This window comes from Artemia sp. Qi Xiang Cuo, chromosome 1 (genome assembly GCF_049724085.1).
Source record: "Artemia sp. Qi Xiang Cuo chromosome 1, ASM4972408v1, whole genome shotgun sequence".
Taxonomy (NCBI): Eukaryota; Metazoa; Arthropoda; class Branchiopoda; order Anostraca; family Artemiidae; genus Artemia; species Artemia sp. Qi Xiang Cuo.
In genome coordinates this window covers 91206615-91224111 of record NC_142794.1, presented here as the reverse complement: position 1 = coordinate 91224111, position 17497 = coordinate 91206615, and the positions used below count along the sequence as shown (strand labels likewise).

Here is a 17497-nt window from a genome sequence, read left to right as displayed (position 1 = left end):
CGGAAAAAGGGCACGGGGGACTAGATTAAGCTTCGGTCTCTTTTGACTCTTTAAAAGTGAACTAGAACTTTCTATTTTCAATCAAATGAGCCCTCTCTGAAGTTTATACGAGTTACCTCAAATTTTTTATCAGATGTATTTGGGGAAAAAGGGCTTGGGCGGGGGCCAGTTGCCCTCTGATCACTTTTTACTCTTAAATAGGGCACTAGAACTCTCGATTTGCAGTCGAATGTGTCCCCTTAGAAGTTTATACGACGACCCCTTCTATATGAAGTGCCTCTGAGAAAAAAATAAATGGAGCGTGGGGGGACGCTAGCTTCCCTCCAATCAATTTTAACTCTTAAAAAGTAAATTACAACTTTCAATTCCCAATCAAATAAGCCCTCTAGGAAGTTTATACGAGCAAAATTTCTATCTGGAAATCAACCACGCTGAACAAAATGGCTATCTCAAAATTTTGATTGGATGTGTTTCGGGAAATGGTGGGCGTGGAAGTGGTGTTAGTTGCCCTCCAATCACTTTCGACTATTAAAAAGGGCACTAGCCATTCCAATTTCAAATCGAATGAGCCCTTTACGAAGTTTATACGACAACTCCTTCGATACGAATTGCCCGGGTATGGAAACAAAAAAAAATAAATAATGCATTGTGCCAACATCGTTCTTTATTTAGGCAGCGCTATTGCGCTGCCTAAATGCATATATATATATATATATATATATATATATATATATATATATATATATATATATATATATATATATATATATATATATATATATATATATATATATATATATATATATATATATATATATATATATATATATATATATATATATATATATATATATATATATATATATATATATAAATAATCTGTTTACTTTCTTTGATAGCTTGGATACACTTTACTGATGAAAGCACTGAGGAAATAAATGATGAAAGCAGTCATAAAATTTGACAAACCCACAAAGAATAAACGAATTAAAAAGAACAAAAGAATAAACGAAAGAATAAAAGAATAAACGAAAAGAATAAAGAATATTACGTGAACAAGACAAAAATTTAAAGGAAAATCATAAAATATCGATGTCTCGGTGGAGGGGGGGGAGTGAGACACTAGCCTAAAGGCTCTCTTCCACGTTGACGTCACTGACGTTGTTTTATTACTCTAAATTTACGAAATCTAAAGTATATAAAAGCAATGCATTATCTTTGAAGTATACTCTTATCTAATAAAATATGATAAATCTCCGAGCAAAACTTTTGTTCAGTGACCTTTGCTACTCGATGCATCTGATTAAAATGTCGAAACTTATTTATCATTACAAGCACCAAAGTCGGGTTTGAAATGTGCAAGAGTAATCTCCCCCCCTCCTTTAAATACTTTGAGCTAATGTATCAACTATTCACTTTTCCGAACATTAATGTTTTATCGTTAATTAATTAAAAAAAACTTTATACAAAATAATTTTTTAAAAGAAAAGTAAAGAACTCCATTAAACAAAAAAAGAGCAAAAATAAAATCGAATAATCTACCAAACGTGAAATTACCACAAATCAGCATCGGTAAATAAATGAAACCCAAAACGAACAGAAATTACAATAAATAACCGAGTCAAACTCAAAACGAGCAGAAATTAACATAAGTTGTGCGATAAACCCCTATGCCTTCCCAAGGCCAGAACAAAATTTGCACTTTACTGAAAAAAATATAAATGTTTTTAATATTATAACTTTAATAAATCAAAACTAAATATCAGTATATGTATATTAAACTGACAAGGCACATTCATTTGTATTTTTTCAGTAAAGTGGAAATTTTGTTTTAGCCTTGGGAAGGCATAGGGGTTTTGCGCCCAACTTATGTTAATTTTGCGGCCAACTGAGGGCTCTGAGGGGGTTATCATCCTAAAAGACCTAATTTCCAGAACTTTTAACTACGTTGAACAACATGGGTATCTCAAAATTTTAATTGGATGTGTTTGGGAAAATGGTGAGCGTGAGAGGGGCGTTAGTCGCTATCCAATCACTTTCAACTATTAAAAAAGGCACTAGCCTTTTCAATTTCTAATTGAATGAGCGCTTTTGAAGTTTCTACGACAACGCTTTCAACAAAACTTTATATGCCCCCAGGGCATAACTTACAACCGTTGCCCTGAGGGCTATAAGGGGAGGGGTTTTCATCCTTAAAGACCTAATTTCCAAAAATTTCAACTACGTTGAATAAAATGGGTATCTCAAAATTTTGATTTGATGTGTTTGGGGAAAAGGTGGGCGTGAGAGGGGGGGGGGAGGTAGTTGCCCTCAAATCACTTTTGACTATTAAAAGGGGTACTAGCCCTTAGAATTTCAAATCGAATGAGTCCTTTTTCAAGTTTCTACGACAAAGATTTCAATAAAAACCTTACATGCCCCCAGGGCATAACTTATAATCCTTGCACGGAGGGTTGTGGGGGAGTGTCTGGGGAAAAGGTGGGCGTGAGAGGGGGGTTAGTTGCCCTCGAATAACTTTCGACTATTAAAAAGGGTACTAGCCCTTTGAATTTCAAATCGAATTAGCCCTTTTTCAAGTTTCTATGACAAAGATTTCAGTAAAAACCTTATCTCTATGTGTATCTATGTGTATTATCTCTATGTGTGTCGTCTCTATGTGTGTGTCTTCTCTATGTGTGGGTCGTCTCTATGTATGTGACGCCTCTATGTGTTTGTCGTCTCTGTGTGTTTGTCGTCTCAGTGTGTGTATAGTCTCTATGAGTGCGTCGTGTCTGCGTGAGTCTTTTTTCTCTGTTTGTGTGTCGGTTCTGCTTGTGTGACGTCTCTGTGTGTTTGTCGTCTCTGTGTTTGTCTCATATCTGTGTATGTGTCGTTTCGATTTGGGTTTTGTCTGTGTGTGTGTCCTCTGTGCGTGTTTTCCTACTCTTTGTGTGAATTGTCTCTGTGTGTGTGTCGTCTCTGTTTGTGTGTCGTCTCTGGTTTATGTTAGGTTAGGATAGGGGGGGGGGAGGGTAGTTGCCCTCAAATCACTTTCGACTATTAAAAAGGGTACTAGCCCTTTGAATTTCAAATCGAATGAGCCCTTTTTTCAAGTTTCTACGACAAAGATTTCAATAAAAACCTTATAGGCCCCCAGGGCTTAACTTATAATCATTGCCCTGAGGGTTTTGGGGGAGTTTCCTCCTCAAAAATATATTTTCTATCTGGAAATCAGCTACGCTGAACAAAACGACTATCTCAAAATTTTTATTGGATGTGTTTGGGGGAAGGATGGGTGTGGGGGGGGGGGTTGCTAGTTGCCCTCCAATCACTTTCGACTATTAAAAAGGGCACTAGTCCTTTAAATTTCCAATCGAATGAGTTTTTTTGTAGTTTCTACGACCACGCCTTCTATAAAACCCTTACACACCCCAGGGCATAACTTAAAACCCCTGCTTTTATGGTTGGTGGGGATTGCCTTACTTTAAAATATAATGTGTATTTGAAATACAGATACGCTGAAGGAAAAGGCTATTTGACAATTGTGATTGGTTGTGTGTGAGGTACTGATGGGCCTGGAGGGGGGGGCTAGTTCCCCTTCAATCACAGTCGACTATTAAAAAGGGCACTAGCTCTTTGAATTTTCAATCGAATGAGCTTTTTTTTAAGTTTCTACGACAACGCCTTCTATAAAAACCTTATATTCCCCCAGGGCATAATTTAAAACCCTTGCCCTGAGGGTTTTGGGGGAGTGTCCTCCTCAAAAACATATTTTCCATCTGGAAATCAACTACGCTGAACAAAATGGTTATTACAAAATTTTGATTGGATGTGTTTGGGGGAATGATGGGCGTGAGAGGGGGGCTAGTTGCCCTCTAATCACTTTCGACTATTAAAAAGGGTACTAGCGCTTTGAATTTCCAATCGAATAAACCTTTTTTAAAGTTTCAACGACAACGCCTTCTATAAAACCTAATATGCCCCCAGGGCATAACTTAAAACCCTTGCCCTGAGGGTTGTGGGGGAGCGTCCTCCTCAAAAACATATTTTCTGTCTGGAAATCAACTACGCTAAACAAAATGGCTATCTCAAAATTTTGATTGGATGTGTTTGGTGGAATGATGGGCGTGGGGGGGGGCTAGTTGCCCTCCAATCACTTTTGACTCCAATCACTTTTGACTATTAAAATATGCACTAGCTACTCCAATTTCCAATCGAATGAGTCTTTTCGAAGTTTCGACGACAACTCCTTCGATATGAAGTGCCCGGGTATGGAGAAAAAAAAAAAAACACATTGTGCCCACATCGTTCTTTATTTAGGCAGCGCTAGCGCGCTGCCTATGAAAGACAAAACAAAGCAGTAAAAAATTTCCACTCGCAGCAACTGTTCCAATCATTGTAATGCCGACTGTTTTCTGACCTATATCATAGGTCATCAGGATGTCCAGGTCATCAAATTATCATATCTACCCTATTTTGAGAATGGCTGATGATAGGGACTGGGACAGGCTTAAAAGTCTAAGTTGTCTACAGACATGGGTAATTTTTGTAGGCATACTTTGTTTGTCTTTTTTTGATTTTCTTAATCTTTTTCTGAGCATTTTGTCATCTACAGAAGGTAACAATAAATTTTTAGAAGGTAAATAATGCTATGGTATATAGTGATTCAGTGGCTTACTATGTATCACCTTATACTAGCGCAGTATGCACCACCCGCCCTCTAGCCACCAAAACCAAAGTCTGATGAGACTGATGCATTATAGAAAGAAACGACGGCGCTACTTATTATGTCTGGTCATCAAGGGTCTCAACAAGCCAATAAAAACATATCTAGGATTAATTGAAATAGAGTTAATTGAAAAAGTATGGGCACAAAATCTTTTTTCTAGGGTGTAGCAAAAACTTTAAAGATAGCTTGAAAAAAACTAAGGTAGCAAATTATCTTCAAAACAGGATAAGGTAGTCAATCAAGTTGTAAGCTATATCACATGGATCAGGCAACTTTTTTCCACCTGAATAGATGGCAGTTAAGGTCAATAGCTCACTACGCACCTATGCCCAGCATGGACCAATATATATATATATATATATATATATATATATATATATATATATAATAAAAAAAAGAACTTTTGTACTACTTGCTATTTGCATAGAATTTATTTTGGGAATCGATAAATTATCAGACTCTTGTCATCTGTTGCTCATATCTACGCACCTTTTATATATTCGTCTTGATGGCACTAAAATATTAAAAAAATTAAATAAAAAACACCAATTTTTTCGTTATTTCTTCATTATTTTTTATATGCCATTATATACTACATCGTAGTACCATTTTAAAATGCACTTTATAAAGAGTCAATTTCAGTATATAATTTCGTTTAATTATAAGTAACAACTAAAAAGGGATTCAGTGATCCAAGGCTCGCTATCGTTCAAAAAAAGGGAGTGGGTGGCTCACATCAGCTGCAGTTGGTTTGAGGGTGAATTCTAGGGTAATCGGGGGCGCTGATAATGAATATTGGGGTGCATAAGTTCGCATGTGTGTAGAACATGGTCATTTTGGCCTATGAAGTCAAATTTGGCCTATAACGACGTCATACCGCTCTTGATTTTTTTTACACGGTAAAATAAACGGAAAACTTCTAAACTTGACATATTCTGAATCCTAAGAACAAGTAATTTCACCTGCTATTTTTTAGTTTTTCCCCACAACTTTTATTTTTTTAGTTAACCCCTATTTAATTTTGAAAACAAGGTTTTTTAATATACTTTTTCAGAAATTTTTGCCTAAATAAGTATATTTTTTTTATGTTTTATTTGAATTCCACTCGTCATTACGAGTCAAATCATATGCCTCTTTTTCAAAAGATCTTAATTCTTGAGCAGCTATTTATTTTTTTTAAATAACATCATAGCTTTCAGAAATTAGCCTACAATGACCAAGTTTTTTTTTAATTAATGAATCAAACTGCACATCATTTGAAGTTCCTTAATTTCCTGTACATGCTATTAATAAAAACAAAGTCGAGACTTGAATATACAAGAATACATAAGCGTTTGAACGAGAAAATTTCCCCCCTAAAAGAAAATTTTATAAATAGTGGCGTTTTACTCGAAATATGTTCAACACAACCTATAATTTTTATCTCACCAAACGATATATCGCTCTTTTCTGAATCAAATCATGTATTTACATTCTATACAACTAATATTTTTAATCAGGGAAAAAACTACAACAGATGCCTCGTTCTGCAATTGCATGAGCGAATTTGGTTTCCACAGCAATAAAAAAAAATAAGCCGAGTATCTTACATATCGGGTTTTAGTTGCATAAAGTACTTAGCCATAAAAGGCTAATTTCTTCTTTATAGGCTAAAATTGTCAATATTTAGATTAGTGCAAGCATGGGCACCCCGATATTCGTTTTAAGCACCTTAGATTACCCTGGAATCCGTAATCAAACCAACTGCGGCTGATGTGAGTCACTCACTCCTTTTTTTTTTAACGATAGCGAGCCTTGGATCACTGACTATTGCATAAAGTACTGAAAACTACGACATACTAAGGAAATGATTTAGGTTATTTATCTGATCTAGCTAAAGGTAAGGATTCTTGCAACAGCTATTTTAGGAGGTGTCATTTGTCTTGCGTGAGGTACACCATGTTGGTACAGCTAGTTCTGAAGCATGTAAACAGATAGGAGATGCGTTGGACAGCATTACTCCGCTTTTCTCGAAGTACAACGAGTCTAGATCTACCATAAGGAATCATAGCCTCTGGATCAATTATTTAGATCTTATCCGTACCGGAAACGACTATCTTTATGTTGAAAGAGCTGCGGACTGGGGATCACACTTAAACACCACAAAAGAGATGATTCCGATTTTCTTCGCATCTGAAAACCATACATGTGCCGCAGCTGCACTTTAATACCTAGAAGAAATGCTAAGTCTGCCTGAAAAAGCGCCAGAAGTTTACTGGGAGTTTGTAAGTGACAATTTTGTTGTTAGGAAAACAACCAAGCCGTTTTGCAGCATTGCATGCGATCTGGTTTTAGAGTCGACCGTGAATCCGGACATCAAAGGTCATCTAAGAGTTTCTGGTATCGTTGGTGCGACAACGAATGAGAATGCCAGGGATCTTGCTACTCTCCCCTTTCTCGCAGCAGTCACCAGAACGCTGAAAGCAAACCTGAACATGGATGACGATGCAACCTACTATCTTGCATTAATGTCTTGATGCAACCTATATAATTTCGGAGACCACACTGCCTTTCCATGACGATAAATAAAAGTTCAAATAGGGATAAAATCATTTTAATAGACAGTGATGATGATAACAGTGATAGAAATTCACAAAAATACCCGACATTTCGGTCACATATGCAGTGACCGTCATCAGTAGTAAAACTGATGCCGTTTTGAAACTGAGCTGCTTAAACGAGCTCTGCGTCTTGCAAATTAAACACAAACTTTGTCCCTCTGTGAGCTGCTGAAGTACGAGCTACAGCCATATCCGGCCTCACTTGCAGTAGTTGCAGTATTATCATCAAGTAGTAGGGAGCCTCAGCTACGTACTGGTACAGAGTCAACAGCCTTGAACTACGTTCTGCAACAGTCTGGCTTGCAGCCATGGCCAAAAATGATTCCACATATGCTTTTTGAAGACTCTCCTCGATCTGATTGTGTAGTTGATGTCATGAGTGTCATAAGGCGTTATCGACCAGAACAAAATGAGACGCTAGCAGATTTTGGAATAAGAGTTTACGATGGGATTCTTAGGAACATACCCGAAGCTTGTCAGTCTACCCATTTAGTTGGTGACAGGTATGACAGTCTTAGTGACGATAAAACCCGTGATGATTACTCGTTCAACCTCAAAGAAGCATCTGGCTGTCGAGAAAGAAGAGGAAATCCTAGAGGAAATATTTACAGCCCGTTCACTTTCTCCAGCAAAGCTGCAACACTCTGGGACGGGATTCTCAGTAGTCGCTAAGCCAAAGGTCGACTCTTGAAATTACTATTCGAGGTCTGGGAGTACAAAATTTCAACCCGTCTGATGGTTCATCTCGCTGGAGGTTCGGAGAGTCGACATAGAGCTGATACCGTTTCGCCCCATAGAAGCTCTGTTGATGATGATCTCTTGTCCGGCCATGAGGAAGCAGACACTCGGGTTTTATACCACACATTAGTTGCCGCAAGACGAAAGAGCTTGTGATAGAAGAAAGAGAAGAGAAAGTATAATTGTGAAGAGAAAGTATAATTGGCTTGTGATAATACAAGCCAATTATACTGATATCGTCTTACTAGCTGCATACTACTTTCAGAATCTTGCTAGTCTTGGCCTCAAGCAGCTCTGGCTTAAGTTTCCGTCCTACTGCATACCTATTCATACGGCAGCACAAAAACTAGGAGTAACATTTTGCAACGCCTTGCCGTTTGTCCACAGCTTGAGTGTATGTGGTACCACAAGCTTTCTGTATGGAATTGGAAAGGTCCGCTTTTTCTGAGCTGCGAAATCTTCGGAAAATTTGTTGGGGTCTTTATGTCATGAAGTTAGAGCCTTTGCAGAGAAGCGATCATCTGTTCAAAGTGATGGTTTAGTCAACGCCTGTAAGCATGTTGTGGTTACAGTGTAACTCTTAACTAAAACTCTAAACTAATACTCTAAACATTGTCCAAAGTACGGAAATATAATCATTCAAAAATGGAATGGACTGTTCTTTTCTAGTATCTTCCAGACCGTGGGTATCTTCTCGGCCCTCTTTTTAAAAATGGGCCGTGATAATAATCACAACTGTCACCTCTAGTGCAGTAGCCTTTTTGAAAAAAATGATGGCATTCTCGTTTTGTATATACAGTTTTTCCGCTAAATATCCCATGTTCCTCTGCTTTCCTTGCTTTAGGAGGTGTAGTGTAGAATTCTTGTCTTTCGTATGCAGTTTTTTTGCTAAGAATCGTATGCTCCTCTGCTTTTCTTCTTTTACGAGGTGGACTAACACTTGATCTTCTTTTTAAAGATTGGTTGTGATAATAGTAGCACCTGTTACCATTGCGACAGGTACTATTTTCATAAAACCAACATACTTCACGTCTCTCGTATGAAGGTTTCTTGAAACACATGTTGGATTCCTTTGCTTTTCGCATTGAAATATATCTCTTGAGATCACTTGTGAAATCGTTTTGACTACTGATTTTTCCTGTCTTCTCAGTAGCGTTTTGGGGTTTCTCTTTTCCGTCATTATTCAAACCAAAATGAGACATGGGTTCTTCTTCCCTCTTATCCGGAGCCACTTTTGCTGGAGTCTCTTGGATAGGCACCACACTGGGCTCTTCAATTTCTTCTAATTGCTTTGCTGGCACCACTGACTCATCTGTGGCACCATTTACTAGATTTGGCTTTTCTGGAAAAGTGTATTTTTTCTTTTCTTCCACATGTGGTTCAACGTCAGTATTTTGTGGTTTGGTAATTGACGCCTCTGGTGCAGCAATAAATGTTTCAGGAACTAAAGGGGACTCAACGACAATAGTAGGCAGATGTACAACAATGGGATCGACGGGCATATCCGGATTAGACAGAACTTCTGTGTCTAAAACTGGGCTACAGTTCTGAATAATTTGATCAGTTCTGAATAATTTCCAAATGGAAATTCCAACGAATGCAACTGAAGTGCCTATGACAACAGTTTTTACAATTGTTGACAACATTATTTTTCAATTTGTTTTTCAGTAATGATTTTCATTGCATGATCCATCCTTTTTATTTACTGAATGACGTCAGGATCCTTGTCCAGCTGTGACGTTTGCATTGGGTTGCTCTAGATACGTGGCTACGGTATTTACTGAATGATATGGCTAGATACGTGGCCATGGTTTCATAATTCAGATGACGTCACTCTGACGCCACTATCATGATGTAAGCAAAAGGAAACTAGAACTTTCAATTTTCAACCTAATGAGCTACTTCCTAATTCTCTGTGACGACCCTTTCGTTACAAAGTACCTACGGGGAAAAAAAAATTCATGGAAAACAATGTATTGCATACAAAGACTGACTTAGATACTAATCAGTCTTAATGCAACAGCTTTGGATTCTTCTACAGTTGATTTTCATTTTAACTTTCCTCGTTTCGATGACCATGCTCTGGGATTTGAAGAAGAAACTATTAATTCTTATTTAGAATTTTAAAACTATTAAATCAATACGTTGTCTTAGAATTATCAATCCATATGAAGTTGGTTTTATTTTGGGCAAAATCTTAGTTTCGATCCACAAAATGGCAGAATATACCACTTTTGAATGGTACAGTTTGTGGGTTAGGATAGAGGTATGATGTCATATTTAGGTAATTAAACGTAATAGATACCAAAAATGCAGTTTTTCTGAAGACTCATAACTTTTTCCAACCTAATTGCTTTTGGTCACAGAAAATGGGTATTAGAACTTACTATTACTATATATATATATATATATATATATATATATATTATATATATATATATATATATATATATATATATATATATATATATATATATATATATATATATATATATATATATATATATATATATATATATATATATATATATATATATATATATATATATATATATATATATATATATATATATATATATATATATATATATATATATATACACTTTACTATTAGAAATATTAACTAAAACTTTACTAAAAATATTTTACTATTAAAGAATAATTAAAACCCAAAACAAACAGAAATTAAATAAACAATCATAGCAAGCAAATATACAATAGGTACTAATATAAGTGAATAAATAAACCTTAAATCAGTAAAAGTTAAATTGAATATGCAAATCAAGGTTAAAGCGAACAAAATCATTACAGACAAGAGTTTGGCTACTGCCCCCTTCCCTAACTGTAAAAGTATAAAGCCCACTTTGTAATTGACGCTTTACAGAAAACGAATTATATTAAAAATATTTTCTTTTGTATTTCATACGACACTGGAGATAAATGAAAATTACAGTGAAATTAAATCTTGAACTGGTGAACTTTCAACCATTAATATCATTATATATCAAATATTCAGTTTAATTGTATAAGTTCTTGTTCAAGATGCCTGTAGTTTTAAGTAAAGTTCCAATGGTGCATTTGGCTGTATTCTTTTACTGTTAGGGAGGGGGGGTAGTTGCCAAACTCTTGCTTTTTTTTGTTTTAAACTTAATTGTCATATTTGATTCAAATTTTGCTTGTTTTTGGATTTAGTTATTCATTTATATTAGTAGCTGTTGTATGTTTATTAAATACTAATAGATAATCTCCATGTGATTCAAGGCCCTGTGGCAACTGAGATCGAACGTTGAGTTCAGTATTATCAAGCAGAGATCAATACTACACTGGCACCATAGAGCTAATCATTTGCTTCTAAATAGCTTTATTTCTTTAAAAATCATATTTTTTGTTTAAATATTTTATAATATAGAACGAGCTCTAGCCTATACTAACTGAAATGTTTAATATAAATATTATAACAAAATTATAATAAAGAACGAACTCTTGCCTATACTAACTTGTATAGGCAACTTAACTATAGTATAGGCTTGTACATCTTGTTGCTAGCAACTTAGTAAAAGACGATAACGCCACATAGTAAAAACTACTATAGCCAAAAACTCTTAAAAATAGAGTTAGATCAAAACAAAAAATACACTATTAGAACCACCTTGTCCAAAACCCCTATATAGGAAACTTACCGTCTCTTTGCTTGAACAACAAGGAAAATATACTGGCTTGAAAATCAAGAAAAGTGACTGTAACCATTATATGCAACGCAATAGTGCTGCCTAAGTCAAGAACGATGTGGGCACAATGTATTATCTTATTTTTTTTGGTTTGGTTTCAGACCAGGGCGCTTCGTATCGAAGGAGTTGTCATAGAAACTTCGAAAAGGGCTCATTCAATTGGAAATTGGAAGGGTTTGTGCACTTTTTAGTAGTCGAAAGTGATTGGAGGGCAGCTAATACCCCTCTCACGCCAACCATTTCCTCAAACACATCCAATGAAAACTTTGAGATGGCAATTTTGTTCAACGTAGTTGAAAGCTCTGAAAAGTAGGTCTTTAAGGATGACACCCCCCCTACAACCCTTAGGGCAAGGTTCTTCAGTAATGCCCTGGGGGCATATAAGGTTTTTATAGAAAACATTGTCTTAGAAACTTCAAAAACGGCTCATTCGATTGGATAATTGAAAGGGTTAGTGCCCTTTTTAATAGTCGAAAATGATTTGAGGGCAATCACAGGAAGCGCACTAGCGCTACCTAAGTAAAGAACGATGTGTGCACAATGTTTTTTTTCTCCATACCCGGGCACATTGTATCGAAGGAGTTGTCGCAGAAAGTTCAAAAAGGGCTCATTCGATTGGAAATTGGAGTGGGTAGTGTCCTTTTTAATAGTCGAAAGTGATTGGGGGGCAACTAGCTCCCCCCCCCCTCACGCCCGTCATTCCCCCAAATACATGCAATAAAAATTTTGAGATAGCCATATTGTTCAGCGTAGTTGATTTCCAGATATAAAATGTCTTTTTGAGGAGGGCACTCCCCCACAACCCTCGGGGCAAGGTTTTTAAGTTATGCCCTGAGGGCATATAAGATCAATGTTGACACAATGTAGGCTACAGTTTATTATTATTTTTTCTTTAAAGCAGTGCACTTCATATAGAAGGGCTCGTCGTAGAGACTTCAAAAGGAGTTCATTCGATTGGAAATCGAGAGTTCTAGTGCCCTTTTTAATAATCGAAAGTGATTGGAGGGCAACTAGCCCCACCCCCTCACGCCAATCATTCTCCCAAACACATCCGATCGAAATTTTGAGATAGCCATTTTGTTCAGCGTAGTTGTTTTCCGGATAGAAAATGTGTTTTTTAGGAGGACACTCCCCCACAACCCTCAGGGCAAGGGTTTTAAGTTATGCCCTGGGGGTATATAAGGTTTTTATAGAAGGCGTTGCCGTAGAAACGTCAAAACAGGCTCATTCGATTGGAAATTCAAAGGGCTAGTGCCCTTTTTAATAGTCGAAAGTGATTGGAAGACAACTAGCCCCCCCCCCCACGCCCATCATTCCCCCAAACAAATCTTATCAAAATTATGAGATAGCTATTTTGTTCAGCGTAGCTGATTTCCAGATAAAAATATGTTTTTGAGGAGGACACTCCCCCACAACCCTCAGGGCAAGGGTTTTAAATTATGCCATGGGGGCATATAAAGTTTTTATAGAAGGCGTTGTAGAAACTTCAAAACAGGCTCATTCGATTGGAAATTTAAAGGGAGTGCCATTTTTAATAGTCGAAAGTGATTGGAGGGCAACTAGCCCCCCCCCCTCCTCGCCCATCAATCCCCCAAACACATCCAATAAAAATATTGAGATAGGCATTTTGTCAGCGTAGCTGATTTCCAGATAGAAAATATCTTTTTGAGGAGGACACTCCCCCACAACTCTAGGGGCAAGGGTTTTAAACTATGCCTTGGGGCCATATAAAGTTTTTATCGTAGCGCGTTATCGTAGAAACTTCAAAACAGGCTCATTCGATGGGAAATTCAAAGGGCTAGTGCCTTTTTAATAGTCGAAAGTGATTGGAGGGCAACTAGCTCCCCCCCCCACGCCCATCGTTCCCCCAAACACATCCAATCAAAATTTTGAGATAGCCACTTTGTTCAGTGTAGGCTAGTTGATTTCCAGATAGAAAATATGTTTTTGAGGAGGAAACTCCCCCACAACCCTCAGGGCAAAATTTTTAAGTTATGCCCTGGCGGCATATAAGGTTTTTATATAAGGTGTTGTCGTAGAAACTTCAAAACAGGCTCATTCGATTTGGAATTCAAAGGGCTAGTGCCCTTCTTAATAGTTGAAAGTGACAGGAGGGCAACTAGACCCCCCCCCCACGCCCATCATTCACACAACCACATCCAATCAAAATTTTGAGATAGACATTTTGTTCAGAGTAGTTGATTTCCAGATAGAAAATGTGTTTTTGAGGATGAACCTCCCCCTCAACCCTCAGGGCAAGGGTTATAAGATATGCCCTGGGGGCAAATAAGGTTTTTATAGAAGGCGTTGTCGTAGAACCTTCAAAACAGACTCATTCGATTGGAAATTCAAAGGGTTGGTTCCCTTCTTGATAGTCGAAAGTGATTGGAGGGGAACTAGCCCCTCCCCACGCCCATCATTCCCCCAAACGTATCCAATAAAAATTTTGATATGGTCATTTTGTTCAGCGTAGTTGATTTCCAGATAGAAAATATCTTTTTGAGGAGGACACTCCCCCACAACCCTCGGGGTAAGGGTTTTAAGTTATGCCCTGGGGGCATATAATGTTCTGACCTTGGGAAGGCATAGGGGTTTCGTGCCCAACTTATGTTAATTTCTGCTCGATTTGAGTTTGACTCGGTTATTTATTGTAATTTCTGTTCGTTTTGGGTTTCATTTATTTATCGATGCTGATTTGTGGCAGTTTCGAGCTTGGTAGATTAATTGATTTTATTTTTGCTCATTTTTTGCTTAATGGAGTTCTTTACATTTCTTTGAAAAACTTATTTTTTGGAAACAGTTTTTTTAATTAATTACTTACAAGAGGCAATAGCTATAGCAATGTTCTTTCAAATGAGCCTTCTCTTAATATTCTGCGACCACTGATTCACTACGAACACTCCTTCGAAAAGGAGGGGAGGGGGACTGATTTCATTCAAGGCGGGAAGCAATAACTATCAAATGTGCGGTGTATGTTATGGTGATTCGAATGGTGCATTTTCCATTTTGGTTCGATACCGTTCTCAAGAGATTTCAGAATATTTTCCAAAAATCCGATAAATTTGCTTCAAAAATAAAATTTTACTATTAAGATTAGCAAAAAAAAAAAAACAGTTACCATTCCTGAATCAGCTTTAAATAGCTATTCTTCCTTATTTGATTTTTTTTCAAGACGCGTAATTATAATATCGGTTACTACGGTCTAGGGTTCTTTCTTTGCTAGGTTACATCTGTCGCTGCAACCATGAAAGCATGATCGATAAATTATTCAAAAGCAAAACGAAAGAATAGAAATAATGTAGAATAAAGAACCTAAATAAGGAAAGAAATAAGTTAAGATAGTACGTAACAGAAATAAGCCAATGGATTTTCATCTGAAACACAAGTTGCTTGCTGTGAATTTACAGATATGTAAATTAAGTAGCTTTCATGAAACTTTTTGTAATGTTAGAACAGCCACTTCCACGCAAGAAACTAGAAACCCCTCTTTGTTTAAAAAAAAACTTCCACCTTTCTGGATCACCCCACCTCATAAGTCCTAGCTCGAACTAATTTGAGCTAGAAACTACTTTGAGCTGAAATAAGCATCGTTTCAATCAATACTTACGTTACTGTTAGGGTTCCCTATATAGGGTATATAAGTTGTAAGGTATAAAGTTTCCTGAACAGGATTTTCGGCAATACCGATTCTAATAGTGTGCTTTTTATTTTGATTCGATTCCATTTTTTGAGGGGTTTCGAGATATTTTTCAAAATTCCCATAAACTTGTTTTTGCAACGAACTTTTATCAGTGAAATTAACTGAAATGATACTTATTTTAGTATTTCTTGCTCGAAATAGTTCGATCTAGGGCTTATGAGGAAGGGTGATCCTGAAAGGGGGAAGTTTTTTTGAAGCAGAGTGGTTCCTAGTTTTCTTGTGTGAAAGTGAATGTTCTAAAAATTTAAAAACACTTTTTTCAAACTGTCACGTGAGAAAGATTGCCCTCTGAAGCTGATTCAAAAATGGTCACTGATTTGGATGAAATTGTTGGTAAAAAGCAAAGATGTTTTTATCCTCCTTTTCTTGATGGGAGACCAGATTGGCTGTTCGAAGAATGGATTTAGGGGAGATAGAAGATAACTCTCAAACACCTTTTTTGGACTTTGTCTTTTTATGAGGAAGCAGCCTGATTGATATTTTGAATAGTTTCCGTTTATTTTAAGTTTTAGTGTTGCCATTTACTTTGAAGTGAAAAAAACATGTTTTATTTATTTAATCTCTGCGAAGATTCATCTTTTGCTGGTGATGCTTAACTTAGTCAAGCTATATCAATGAAAATGTTGTCTAGGAAAAACCTTGTCTGGTTTTGAAAGTTGAATTCTATTCATTAAATTCTAAAAACCTCTTTCATTGGCTATTTCACCGTATAACTTATTTCCTACAATTTATACAATGTATTTCAATTAATGGGCCTTATTAAACAAAACAGGACCAAAAACCTAATTCAGTAAGTTATTATATATATATATATATATATATATATATATATATATATATATATATATATATATATATATATATATATATATATATATATATATATATATATTTATATTTATATATTTTATAAATTTTTTTAATTTATCGTGTTTCAATATGGCTAATAACTGTTCCCTTTTGTTAAAATTTTAGTTTTACGGTCTTTCAAGGAATGGGTCCAAAGAGCTGACATGATTTTGACGATAGATTCGGAGCTCAAAGAGGAGGCTCTTGTCTTAGCGTCAACTTATGGACCTTCTGTCTCCATGAAAGAGATACTAAATGTCTTTGAGATACATATAGAGCCAGAAATTTCTCTACTCCTTTGGATTAAGAAGATGATGTCAGAGGATCGGTATAACACGGTAAATAAATCCTTTAATTAAAATAATTTTATCGTCTGCTTTAAATTTTGAATTTAAAATATAAATTATTTTGTAATTTAAAAGAAAACTTCTTCTTTTTAAATTAATGAAAATTATTCTTATATGACTTTAAGCAGTTGTTGAAATATTTCACTAGTAAACTAGAATTTAGGGAGTTCTTTTTTTTGCAAAAAAAAATAAAATAAAAAAAAGTATCAAAAGTGAGTTTCTAGGCATTTTTATTACGTTACTACGAGTTGGACAAACATTTCGGGGCGGGGGGTTCAAACCCCCTAATTCCTCTGGTTACGGCCTTGATTACCACCATCGATTTTTCAAAAAAGGTTGCCCTCGCCTGATTTAGAAGTTCACCAACAGTGGAGGTTTGATTAATTTTTAGCGAACATTTATTTTAAAATATTACCTTCAAAAATTTTATTTTTGTAATCCAAATTTGGGGAATATCCATAAAATGATTTATCAGTGTATTTATGGGCAATAAGAAAACAAGAATTTCTTGAAACCTTTAAATATATCGGTGCCAATTATTTTTTTTTAAAAGGTAAGAAATCAGAAAACAATTTGCAGCTTTTTTATGTGTGGGCTCGTACAGAAAGTAATAAATAAGTTTGTATTTCAATATATCATAAACCCACGAATAATAACCGTCACTTATCATTTACATTAAACCCTCAAGGAGGGTGGCGGTTAAAGCTTCAAGAAGCGATTTTTAAATCCAGATTATCTAGCTATTCTTTACCCTTACTGAGGGAGGGGGGAGAGGAGAATTAGTTAAAAGTATTAGGCAAATAATACAAATCTGGATAGTAAGGCCC

General features: G+C 36.0%; 1 protein-coding gene across 2 annotated transcripts in view; it reads left to right on the top strand.

Moving 5' to 3' along the window:
• Nbr (exonuclease mut-7 homolog) overlaps positions 1–17497 on the top strand; it is a 106938-nt gene that overhangs the window by 41974 nt on the left and 47467 nt on the right. For both annotated transcript variants that reach the window (XM_089087712.1, XM_089087703.1), the window contains exon 3: positions 16450–16661. In XM_089087712.1, coding sequence (XP_088943838.1) covers positions 16488–16661 — 174 coding nt within the window. In that variant the 5' untranslated portion in view covers positions 16450–16487. The remainder of the gene's footprint in view (positions 1–16449; positions 16662–17497) is intronic.